The 12,283-nt window shown below is 50.6% G+C and overlaps 4 protein-coding genes across 4 annotated transcripts; 3 read left to right on the plus strand and 1 right to left on the minus strand.

Annotated features, from left to right (window-relative positions):
* Positions 1-377: 377 nt before the first annotated feature.
* On the plus strand, positions 378-3,930 carry N7443_009021 (putative DNA damage repair protein Mus42; the record flags this gene model as incomplete). Its single annotated transcript, XM_056889077.1, has 2 exons — positions 378-432; positions 491-3,930. The coding sequence occupies 2 exons, from the start codon at positions 378-380 to the stop codon at positions 3,928-3,930; spliced, it is 3,495 nt and encodes a 1,164-aa protein (XP_056738379.1).
* A 907-nt stretch (positions 3,931-4,837) lies between these two features.
* N7443_009022 (cytochrome P450) lies at positions 4,838-6,537 on the plus strand (the record flags this gene model as incomplete). The annotated part of the gene is made up of 2 exons (XM_056889078.1): positions 4,838-5,562; positions 5,634-6,537. 2 exons carry the CDS (start codon positions 4,838-4,840, stop codon positions 6,535-6,537), a joined length of 1,629 nt encoding a protein of 542 aa, XP_056738380.1.
* Positions 6,538-6,975: 438 nt separating this feature from the next.
* Positions 6,976-9,013, minus strand: N7443_009023 (glycerol kinase; the record flags this gene model as incomplete). The annotated part of the gene is made up of 4 exons (XM_056889079.1): positions 6,976-7,554; positions 7,612-7,778; positions 7,834-8,819; positions 8,880-9,013. 4 exons carry the CDS (start codon positions 9,011-9,013, stop codon positions 6,976-6,978), a joined length of 1,866 nt encoding a protein of 621 aa, XP_056738381.1.
* A 1,740-nt stretch (positions 9,014-10,753) lies between these two features.
* N7443_009024 (MIP/aquaporin family protein) lies at positions 10,754-11,875 on the plus strand (the record flags this gene model as incomplete). Its single annotated transcript, XM_056889080.1, has 3 exons — positions 10,754-11,043; positions 11,098-11,644; positions 11,711-11,875. The coding sequence occupies 3 exons, from the start codon at positions 10,754-10,756 to the stop codon at positions 11,873-11,875; spliced, it is 1,002 nt and encodes a 333-aa protein (XP_056738382.1).
* Between the last annotated feature and the right edge of the window lie 408 nt (positions 11,876-12,283).

Raw genomic sequence — 12,283 nt, forward strand, 5'->3', positions numbered from 1 at the left:
AAGATTTGCAAATTAAACAAGAAAAGAAAGAGGGTATGAGAGAGAGAAATATGAACCACCGGATGAAAACAGACGTGGATGAAGAAGAGAAAAGATGCGACCCAAGCCGCAGCAACAGAGATCGTCGGAGCTCTTTTTTTTTTTTTTAATTAATTTTTCTGACTGCTTTCATCAGCCAATGATATCATTGGAGAGGGTCTCACCGCTCACCTACTTGCTTCGATTGACCGCCCTGTTCACCGCTCTAAGTCACCTGATCTTTTCACGCTTTTCTGCCGCCGACGCGTGATTTGCCTTCGCCCGCGTCGCATCAGCCAAAGCACCGTGTACATCAGATCCCTCATTACCGAGGGTCATGTTGGTGCTCTTGGCCCAGCATGGGCTCTCGTCTTGATGCTACTTCTAGCGCAGTGCGCAAACGTATTGAGAATCGTGAGCACCGAACCTGTCCATCTTATCTTCAAGCAGGTTCTAATCAGCTGCTATATAGATGACTTTAACGATGAAGGGGGCGAAGAATACGAGGCATCTGCCTTTGGCGGATTTGGGGACTATATGCGTCGCAAGAAAATCAAACTCCAGAATCTAGATGCGGAAATTCGAGCCTCAGCTGGTGATCGTCCACCGATATTTCGCGGTATCGTCATGCACGTCAACGGCTACACACAACCCTCTCTCCAGGACCTCCACCGTCTGATTGTCAGTCATGGTGGTGGATTCCTACAATATCTGGATGGCAAGACAGTTGCGACCCACATCATCGCTAGCTCTTTGACTCCAAAGAAACGCGAAGAGTTCCGACGATACCGAATTGTGAAGCCCGCGTGGGTAACCGAAAGCGTGAAAGCCGGGCGGCTGCTTCCTTGGGATGAATTTCGAGTCGTAGATGAGGGCCAGACTCAGAAAGTGCTGAAATTCAATGATGGCCGCTTCACCAGTCAAACGAACAGTCCACAAGTGGGCTACAAGGAGCAATCTAGCACGAGTTGGTATAATTCTCAACTTAAAGCTATGAGCGCGGAATTTAACACGCCATCTAAGCCACCGCAGCCAGCTCCTCCACGACCTGCAAAGTCGACTGAGACCACTCAGTCAGACTACGGCGACTTTCCTAGCCTTGAGTCAATGGATGGCCAAGATGGAGCCACCACTCCTCATCAAGCCAAGGAAGATACGCCTTCCAACATTCAGACACCAGCGCCTGATATTCCTCATGAAGAGCCCAGCAACTTACTTGTATCTCACAGCAATTTGCAGACGTCGCCCTCAGAACAGGCCATTGCTGTTAACCCAAATATGACCTCTGAAGAATATAACGCGCAACTTTTATCCGATCCTCGAATGAGGAAAGCAAGTGTCGTCAATCCAGAATTCTTGCAACAATATTATCGAGAATCGCGACTTCATCATCTATCAACATGGAAGGCCGAGCTAAAGGCACAACTCCAAGCGGCAACCAAAGAAAAGGCCATTTCTCTTGTGGCTCAGAAAAAACCCGTGGCTGGTGCAAGACGATATATACTCCACGTCGATTTTGATTCCTTCTTTGCTGCTGTCTCGCTCCTCAAACATCCCGAGCTTCGAGATAAACCCGTTGCTATTGCCCACGGTCCTGGCTCGGGTTCTGAGATAGCAAGCTGCAACTATGTGGCTCGTGGACGGGGCATAAAAAATGGTATGTGGATGAAAGGCGCGATGCAGGCGTGTCCCGAACTCCAGGTGCTGCCCTATGACTTTCCAGCCTACGAAGATGCCAGTCGGAAATTTTACAGCTCTGTTCTATCTATAGATGGAACTGTTCAGAGTGTGAGCATTGACGAAGCTCTCATTGATATCACTACTCTGTGTTTGGAAGCTGGTGGCTCGGATGGGAGGGGCATATCAGAGGGTTCTATATATCGCGAACAAGCCAAAGCAGAAGAGATAGCCCAAAGTTTGCGGGATTCTGTTAAAGGGAAGACCGGGTGTGCAGTCTCTGTGGGCATTGGCAACAACATTTTGCTGGCCAAAGTCGCCCTGAGAAAGGCAAAGCCAGCTGGGCAGTTTCAGCTGAAGCCGGAGGCTGTCCTGGACTTCATCGGAAATCTTACAATGCAAGATCTTCCGGGTGTTGGCTATAGTCTCAGCAACAAGCTTGAGGAGCTTGGAGTCAAGCTTGTGAAGGATGCGAGAGATCTCACGAAGGAAAGGCTGATCGGCAGCCTGGGACCGAAAACTGGAATCAAGATGTGGGAATATGCTCGGGGCATTGATAAGTCTGAAGTTGGCAACGAAGTCATCAGAAAATCCGTGTCGGCAGAAGTCAACTGGGGTATTCGATTCGTCAATCAGGGCCAGGCGGAAGACTTTGTCAGATCTCTTTGCGAAGAGCTGAACAAGAGACTTGTTGAAAACTTGGTCAAGGGCAAACAGCTCACACTCAAAGTCATGCGACGCTCAATGGATGCGCCACTCGAGCCAGTGAAGCATCTCGGCCATGGAAAATGCGATGTATTCAACAAAAGCGTTGTCCTAGGCGTGGCAACCAATGCAACTGACACCCTGGGCAAAGAAGCCGTCTCGATGTTACGGAGTTTCAACATTTCTCCAGGCGATCTACGCGGCCTCGGGGTTCAAATGACCAAACTTGAGCCCCTCAAGGCCGGCCCTGCAGCAATCCTCGAGAGTAGCCAACGTCAACTCAATTTCCAAACGTCCCCATCTGGCAAGCAAATGCAGACTCCATCTCGCAAGCCACACATTGTGACTGCCGATCCTGATGAACTGGAAAGTCCGCACAAGGACCAATCCACTCGAATTCAAGTCGATCCAATCCTCAGCAACAGTGCTCACAAGCCCTTGAACATGTCCGGGTCTCAATTTATCATGCCAACCCAAGCGGATCCCAAGGTTATTTCGGAACTTCCCAGTGATATCAGATCAAGACTGGTCGCTCAAAAGCCCCGACAAGACTCACGTTCTGGGTCGCCATGCCCTCCTCCACGTCGAGCGCCAGAACTTGCCGCCGCAGACCTCCCTCCTCACTCTCAATTGGATCCTGAAACTTTAGCTGCATTGCCAGATGATCTGCGAAATGAGATCTTGGGGTATTATAACCAGCTTGCGTCGTCTGAGCCACCAGCACCTCAACCCCCAGTTGTATCCGCCCCCACCTTGTCTAATCCGATTCCTGCTGCACGATCACTTGAGCCGAGAAGGCCAGTCTCGCCGCCCAAAAAGCGGCGAGGCCGTCCTCCAAAATCGGCAAGTGCCAGCAATAAGACTCTGAAGCAAACGGGCTTCGGTTTCGGACGGCCAGCGACTACCTCTGTCTCGTCTATTCAAGATCCCCCATCTAGACAACAGTCTCCAGCCGTTGAGGAACAGCTCGAAGCCTCGGCCGAGTTCCTGGCCGCCTTACCAGAAGACATTCGCCAAGAGGTCCTCGAAGAGCAAAAGCGTAACCGCATGCTCCAACGCTCCCGTGTCGCCCCTGCAACAAATTCCCGACCAACATCTCAGCAACGGAATACACCTGAGCCTGCCCCTGTCCCTGCCCCGGTAGAGAAACGACTTCCTCTTCCTCCTCTCCCCGAGCGACCAGTCTTCACCTCCAAGCGTCTATCCACCCTCCCAGACCTCCGTGACGCCGTCGGTGCTTGGTATTCTGCCTTTGCTAGTGATGGTCCATATTCCGAGGATGCCGAGGTTCTGTGTACCTACCTTCGACGGGTCGTTGCCGAAGAGAAGGATATTGAGAAGGCCGTCTCTGTGGTGCGCTGGCTCAGGTGGCTTTTTGATGAAGACCAGGGCCCGCAGGAATCTGCAGATAATCAAAGTCCAAAATCTGGACAAGGCGTTGTGACTTGGGCAGATGCAATTGGCACTATGCAGAGAAGTATACAGAGCGCTTTGGATAAGAGGGGGCTGCCACCAGTGGACTTTGAATAGTGTATAGTGATACTGGTTACGAGATGATGAATGATGATATACCTTCAAATGCTCTCAACGTTTTGTCCATGTACGAGACGCAGAGATTGTTTCCGCCAATTCCTTCAGGTATTCGTAGGCAGGGGGGCAAGCTCTTGAACTCACCGCAACATGGCCCAGGCATCCTTCCGTCAGTTTGCCTGCAGCTACAATGAAACATCACCAGTCTTCACTGTGGCTAAAGAAACTCGGAGAGGCTCTACTGTATGTCTGGTGATCGTCAATTCGGGGTAGCGGGGAATTCGCGGCACTGACACAAAGCCTAATTGCAATCTCCACATCGGGAGTCATATGAAGCCCCCTGGAACCGAGGTCCTCAGATGCCAACTACCCGGGGTTTCCCCTGTCCCCGTAAATGTGAATGTGAATGTCAGCAGCGTCTAATATGGACTCGAGATGCATCGTCCACTGGATATACAAAGGACTTGCCTAGATACTCCAAACAACGAAGCATACGTGAATGAAGTGGAGCGAACACGGTATGAGATCATCGAGCGGGGTTCGCAAGCACCTCGCAAGAAACACTCGAAGGGGAGCCGAGTCGAGCTAACGGGATAATCCGTGCTTCGTCATAGGGCGACCCGCGTGCTTTCTCTGGGGGAACCGGAGCTTTTGTGCCCGAACTGATAAAAGGCGTCTCGCGGATGGGCCGCTTCCACACAAGCGTGCATTAGTGTGAACGCCCGAGGCATTGTATTGATCTTTAAACAAACTGGCCCGCTGCCACCTACTATTGTGGTACTCTATGCCTTCATATTATGTGGCCTGGATCTCAAGCTGCTTTCTGGTCGCATTTTAAACTCCCACTTTCCCAGGTATTCCTCAGTACAGCCACGCAAACACGACATTGAAGATTCGAATCGCCAATATGATCGAAGAGCTCCTTGAAAGCATGACGCCTGGGCAGGCCATTCTGTGGTCTCTGGGTATATTCACCGTGGTCTTGATGCTTCGGAGAATTCAGACACAGATCCAGATCTCGCGCCTCGGTGCCAGGGCTCCCAAGATCTCATTCCGTCTTCCCTACGCTCTCGACTTTATTTATAAGGGCCAGATCGCCAGTCTTGCACACAAGGATCTTGACTTCTGGGGGGATACCATATTGTCCGCTGGAGGCAAAACGAACGTCAAGACTGCCGAGGTCGATGCTGGTGTCTCCACGCGGGCGATTATGACTTTGGACCCTGAGAACATCAAGGCACTTTTGACTGGACAGTTTGCCGACTTTGGAAAGGGTGAGCCATTCCATAAGGATTGGAAGGAATTCTTAGGGGACAGTATCTTCGTTACAGATGGAGAAATGTGGTCGCGGTCGCGCCAGCTGATCAGGCCTATGTTCGTCCGAGACCGCATCGTCGATACCGAGATCTTTGAGAAGCATGTCCAGAAGCTCATTTCGCTTCTCGGAGGAAGCCAATCTCCTAGTGGAAGCAAGGTGGTCGATGTTGGGCCGCTCTTCTTCCGATATACTCTCGACGCCGCTACAGACTACCTGCTGGGCCAGGGCACTGACAGCTTGGAGAACCCGGCGACACGCTTCGCGGAAGCGTTCAGATATGTACAACAACGACAAGCCGAGTTGTTCCGATTTGGGTAAGTTTTCTCGATCTTGTGTAATGCAAGAAACTATCCTATTGGAACATTGAAATCTAATCTGGACACAGCGTCTTCAACTTTGCCATGTCACGCAAAGAATTCCGCCGCAATCTGAAGATCATGGACCGGTTCATCCAGCCATATATCGAAACCGTCCTATCTTTATCAGCCGACGAACTCGACCATAAGCTCTCAAAGCGCGAGACCTTCCTCGATGCTCTGGCTCGCTTCACTCGCGACCCCCAAGTTCTCCGAGACCAACTGGTCGCCGTGCTGCTCGCAGGCCGAGACACAACCGCCGGAACACTATCCTTCTGTCTCTTCGAACTATCGCGCAACCCCGAAGTCGTCGCCAAACTGCGCGAAGAAATCCGCGAACGTCTAGGCGTCGGCGCCGACGCCCAGAAACCCGAATACACAGATCTCAAGGAGATGAAATACCTCAACGCCGTAATCAACGAAACAATGCGCTTCTATCCTGTTGTTCCATTCAACGTGCGCTATTCACTCCGCGACACAACTCTCCCTCGCGGCGGTGGTCCAGATGGCCGAGAGCCCGTCGGTGTACGCGCAAACTCGCGAGTTATCTACTCAACTATGCTGATGCAGCGCGATCCCGATCTTTATGATGGGCCCGAATCGAAAAATTACTATGATCCAGGAAAATGGATTCCCGACCGCTGGGTGTCCGGATGGTCGCCGAAACCGTGGCAGTTTATTCCGTTTAATGGTGGGCCGCGCATTTGCATTGGGCAGCAGTTCGCGACCATTGAGATGGGCTATACTATTATCCGCATCTTACAGACTTATGAGCGGATTGTTGCGCTGCCGGTCAGTGGGAAAGATCGCGTTGAAGATCCCGTTCTGCGGTTTGAGGTTACCTTGAGCCCTGGGTCCGAGATGAATTGCGTCTTTTTGAAGGAGGGAGAGGATTTTACTCGGCTTGGATCTAAGATTAAGGTTGCTGCTTAAAGTTCCTGGATTCTGATATCTTATGCTTCGGAGTGGAAGCTTGTTGGGCAATGGCGAATGGGCGTTCATCTCTCTTCTCTTTTGAAAAATAAAGGCAATGATATGATTAATATGAGAAATGAAAGCACGCATCGAGCGCTATACTATCAACCAGGTTTTTTAACCTTCAACTTCTCGAGCGTTCAAGGGTAATGAAATACGATGAAGAGTAGTATTGTACGCCATTTTAAGGGCCTCGGAGAAAGCGTGTGTTATAATGGAAGAATCTCCTCAGGAGTGGCTCAAACCCCAATTCCAAGGACTGGCTTGGTCAAATATCAAATACGTCTGTCCTTGGAAGTACAGTACGGGTGTGAAGGAGTTGCTAGGAGATATCTGGCCCAGTATCGAAAACAATGTTGTTAAATAGCAGTAGGAGCTAAACCAGCATTTTCAAAGCTAGTAATAGCTGGACTTCAGTTTCCGCAACTTCTTCAACTTCTGCAAGATCTCCAACTTCCTAAGCTCCATGAATAAATCTTCCTCATCAGCATCATCTAGATCTCCAGAGATACTAACCAGCGGGGCCTTCACCGATGAGAATTCTTCGCCATTCAATATCCGCGTCTTCATCATGGGTGTTTCACTGACTCCACTCGCCGTCGGGGTATCCGATATCGACGATGAAAGAGCTGGCTTGGTAGTCTTGGAAACATAAACATGGCGGCTTCCCACTGAGATCTTGGGTGTTCCGTTTGCTTGTGCTTGAATGGAGCTGGCCGAGTCATGGATGTCGTTCCCTTCAACCCATCCTCTGGACATCCGTACGGCTTTTTCCCATTCCCCAAATTTGTTTGCACTCTCTTCACGAGAGATACCCGGCTCGAATACGGTGCCGCCGGCACGATTGATATCTCTTAGTTCGGCAAAGCTGTTCCATATGCCGCACGCCAGACCGGCTGCGATTGCGGCACCTAGAGCTGTAGTTTCGCGCATTTTTGGGCGGTAGACGGGTATTGAAATTAGATCGGCCTGTGTCTGGTTCCAGGTCATATCAGTTTATATCTATGCATGTGTACGCTGTGGGACTCGCACCTGCATGGCCAAGTCTGAATTGCTCATTCCTCCATCAACGGCCAACTCGGAGAGTGCTTTCCCGCTATCCTTTTCCATCGCGTGTAGGATCGCTTTGGTTTGGAAACAGGTCGCCTCCAGGGTTGCTCGTGCGATGTGGCCCTTTTGAGTGTATTGAGTAATTCCGACTATTGAGATATATTGTCAGTTTCAGATCGGGTATAGATAGGCAAGGAAACTCACAAATGGTGCCCTTGGCATTATCAATCCAGTAGGGTGCAAACAAACCGCTGAAAGCCGTCACAAAAAAACAGCCACCATTATCATCCACCGAGAGAGCCAAGTCATTGACATCCTTTGACTCCTGAAAGAACGTCAAGTTATTCTGCAGGAACTTGATTCCCGACCCCGCGACAGCAATGCTTCCCTCCAAAGCATACACAGCTTTCCCACCAAAATTGTACGCAACAGTGGCCAGAAGACCGTGTTTGGAGAAAACAGGCTTGTCACCAACGTTATAAAGCAGAAAACACCCCGTGCCATATGTGTTCTTCGCCATACCGGGCAAGAACCCTTTCTGCCCAACCAACGCAGAAGACTGATCTCCAAGACATCCCATAATTGGCACGTCCTTCAAAACACCCGATGCAATAGCACCATAAGAATGAACATCCGACGAAGGGACAATCTTCGGCAAATGAATCTTTCCTTTGATCCCGAAGAAATCCAGCAACGTATCATCATACTGCAACGACTCCAAATTGACGAACATTGTGCGCGACGCGTTTGTCGAATCCGAGACATAAACGTTGGCACCCACGCCACCATTCAAACGATAGACAAGCCACGAGTCGACCGTTCCAAACGCCAACGTACCGCGGTCGAATGCTTCTTTCACTCTGGGTACGTGAGCTAGCATCCATAGTAGCTTCGTGGCAGATGAGTAGGTTGATAGTGGCAGGCCACATATTCCCTGGAGCTGTGATGCGCCGGCTCGTTGTTTCAGCTCGGTCACGATTGCTTGTGAACGCGTGTCAGTCCATACAATGGCATTGTGGAGGGGTTCGCCGGTCTCGTGGTCCCAGACCACGGTTGTTTCGCGCTGATTAGTGATTCCAACGCATTTGATGCTGGCGCGGTTGCAGCCGTGGGCTTCGAATGAGTGTACAGCCTGTTCGATGCAGGTCTCTACCGAGGTGACGAGTTCAAGAGGATCATGTTCGTGCCACCTTAATGAAAATGACGATCATTAGTTGCTCTCACCTGGTTGTTTGGAATGGGCTACTCACCCTGGATTGGGATAGATCTGGGAAAACTCCACCTGGTGCGACGCCACGGGTTCTCCATCTCGATTGAAGATGTGGAACCGGGTGCTAGTTGTACCCTGGTCAATCGAGCCGACGAAGATCTCCGATGGCTGCATAGTGAGGGTGGTCGGAGGAAAGCAAATCTACCGATCTATAGAATCATCAAAACGGGGGTTTAGAAGCAGAACAGAGAGCAGACTCTTATCAAACTCAGGGCGACCATGTTAAATAAATACCATGGTGACACAACCTGCGGGGCCTTGACCTTCCGAAGGATTCGTGGAATTATGAACGACCGGGGGGATCAGAGCCACGGCAACTCGTCCACTTGAGGCTTGAGCGTTGCGAGGGTCGAGACCGGAAGGATCAGGATGGGCCTGTATGACAACGACACTCTGTGCAGGATGCGTTGCAGACTCGAGTTCGCAGTTTCAGCAGTGCATGCATTATTCTATATCATGACCTCTACTATAGTCTCTACCCTGGAAGTCTACTCGGTGATCAATCTGGGGCAATTTCATTCGAACTTGTTCCCTGATATCAACTATCTACACCTCTGATACTGTAGCCAGGAGGCGGGGCATCGGACGACTCGGCTTTATTTCTCTTAGAACTTCGAGCTTCAGAAAGCCTATGGAGAACTTAATCTACTTCTGCGATATGACGGTTCTAACCCTGCTCTACCTCGCTCACATGATTGTCGTCTGGTTCAAATTACAACGCCATTCAAATTCCAACCTCTGCACTCTGTATGCAGCCTGCACTTCCTCACCGGTCTCGGCTCTGTCGGTGAGGCTATCCGTGACAATAACCCTTTCGCGGGACGGACTTCCTTCACCCTCTTCTCGACATCCCCTGCTCGATCCTAGAATATCAGGTTTGATCCATCCTGGACCTTGTGATGCGACATGCATGGAAGAGCGTCGCACGGGTGTTGAACATGGGTGTCATCACTAAGAGCCGAACATCTCCAAATACCACCATCAGTCTCACATATAGCCTCGAAGAGGCGAGGAAGGGCATAGATTAAGAGACCAGCACGGAACAATAACCGTTCCAAACGCAGACACCGTCACCTTTCCAACCAATATTTCAAACCTTCGTCTTTGGTGACACAGTTCGAACTTCTAGAAATTACGATACGGTCTGGCGTGGCCTTCAGTCTCCCGAGTTACCCATGGGTAACAGAAGGAATAGAAGCCTCTCGGTGCCGCAACATTCTTCCAATCTACAATGCCAGGCACCCAACCCACCCGTAGGAAGACTGCGCAACTTCCGGTGTCACCCAAATATTTGCCCGGAAAGAAAAAAAAGAACAAAACAGAGTGCCTCAATAAACTTCAGAGTCATAAATGGACCGGCGTTCTCCGGCTACTCAATTCAAACGGCCGTTCGTACAAACGCTCCTGAACAATAACGTATATCAGAATTTTCCCCTCTTCTGGCACCGCACAACGGGGAGGAATAATAGAAAATAAAAAGGCGCTCATCCTGGCGCTCATCCTGGCTCTCTGGTCCTGGCTCTCTGGTCCTGGCTCTGATATCTACCACCGGTCACGGGCACCCCGAGTCTTTGACATCTCCATCTAGTTGTCAGCCGGCTCACGCGGGCGTGGAGAGATAGAAGCCTCTCCCAGGCTTGCATTTGTCCAATTGAGCCGATTTGTGAGAGAAGGCACTGCGCAAAGTTTTTCTGTGAGGGTTACACCGTCGGCGTCTGATTCAGTGGCGGCTGGACTGATATATCGGTGGGCTGGTTCCATCGGTTGGAGGGGAGTGATACTCTGAGATACGCTGACATTCTGATCTTCATCTGGGGTTTATTTTTCATGTCCTGGGCTGTCGCATATAAGCCGATGTCGGAGACACATAAGGAGGTTGGCACGAACGTGAGTCAGGATAGTGGGTGTACTTCTCTTTCCTTGGGAAGGAAACATGAGGCTTCGATTCATGATCTCACTCCTTGTGTCGACGCTCCTATTCCGCCGCCGCTACTCTGGCCCAGACTGAGAGTGTACGGCCGGGATGCGTTCTCTGAGTTCTTCGGAACGATGATCTTGATCCTCTTCGGTGACGGGGTGGTGGCTCAGGTTCTTCTCAGCCATGGTCAGAAGGGAGATTACCAGTCCATCTCCTGGGGATGGGGGTGGGTCTATCCATTCTGTAAACACTCACGTATACTAACTGACCTCAACCACAGATTAGGTGTCATGCTCGGAGTATACGCCAGCGGCGCCTCAGGAGCCCACATCAACCCAGCCGTGACCTTTGCAAACTGCGTCTTCCGTGGCTTCCCTTGGCGAAAATTCCCCATCTACGCCCTATCCCAGCTCCTCGGCGCCATGTGTGGTGCAGCAATTGTCTATGGCAATTACAAATCTGCAATCGACACCTTCGAGGGAGGAGCCCACATCCGCACTGTGCCCGGCTACTCAGCAACCGCAACAGCGGGTATATTCTGCACATACCCAGCAGACTTCATGACCAAGACAGGACAATTTTTCTCCGAATTTCTAGCCAGCGCAATCCTGATGTTCATGATCTTCGCCCTAAAAGATGATGGCAATCTAGGCGCTGGTCCTCTCACGCCTCTGGCATTATTCTTCGTCATCTTCGGAATCGGCGCTTGCTTCGGCTGGGAGACTGGGTACGCTATCAATCTAGCGCGAGACTTCGGTCCACGTCTTGTCTCCTACATGCTGGGCTACGGACATGAAGTATGGGCCGCGGGGAATTACTACTTTTGGGTATTCATTCCTCTCCACCATCCACCCCTTCTACCTTTGCCCGTACTGACTGGTTTGTATTGATAGGTCCCAATGGTAGCCCCATTTCTAGGCTGCACCTTCGGCGGCTGGGTTTACGACCTGTTCCTATACACAGGCCTCGACAGCCCAATCAATACACCCTGGATGGGAATCAAGCGTCTATTCGGACCCTTCTGCCGGAAGAAACTGGCGCTGCAGAATCTTGTTTAAAAAGAGACACGAAGAATAAGCACAAGTTGCCTGTGTTTGTTGCTCAGGTGGGACGAGGGTTTTTCTACCGGAGTATTTTCTTTTCCATTTTCTGGTCATGTGTAGAGAACGAGAAATTTATTGAAACATGGTGATATCGAGGCTTCAGAGACAATACTTTGACAGCAGCAGTGCTCATAGTACTTCTGTTTCTATTACCAAATATCAAAATACTAGTCTAGTGGGTCAAATAAATCATTGTTACGGGATGACATCCCTCCTGGCACAAAATTCAGACCCGGGCCAGCTCCGCGTCACCATTGACTGCATGGGTTGACATAAGTGATAGTTGACGCGGTCCTTGGGGGTTTATTCCGTTCATAAACGTTGAATAAGTATGTGTGTTTTTTCTATTTCTGCGAGCCCCAC

Source organism: Penicillium atrosanguineum (genome assembly GCF_028827265.1).
Source record: "Penicillium atrosanguineum strain IBT 20685 chromosome Unknown utg000007l_segment0_segment0, whole genome shotgun sequence".
Taxonomy (NCBI): Eukaryota; Fungi; Ascomycota; class Eurotiomycetes; order Eurotiales; family Aspergillaceae; genus Penicillium; species Penicillium atrosanguineum.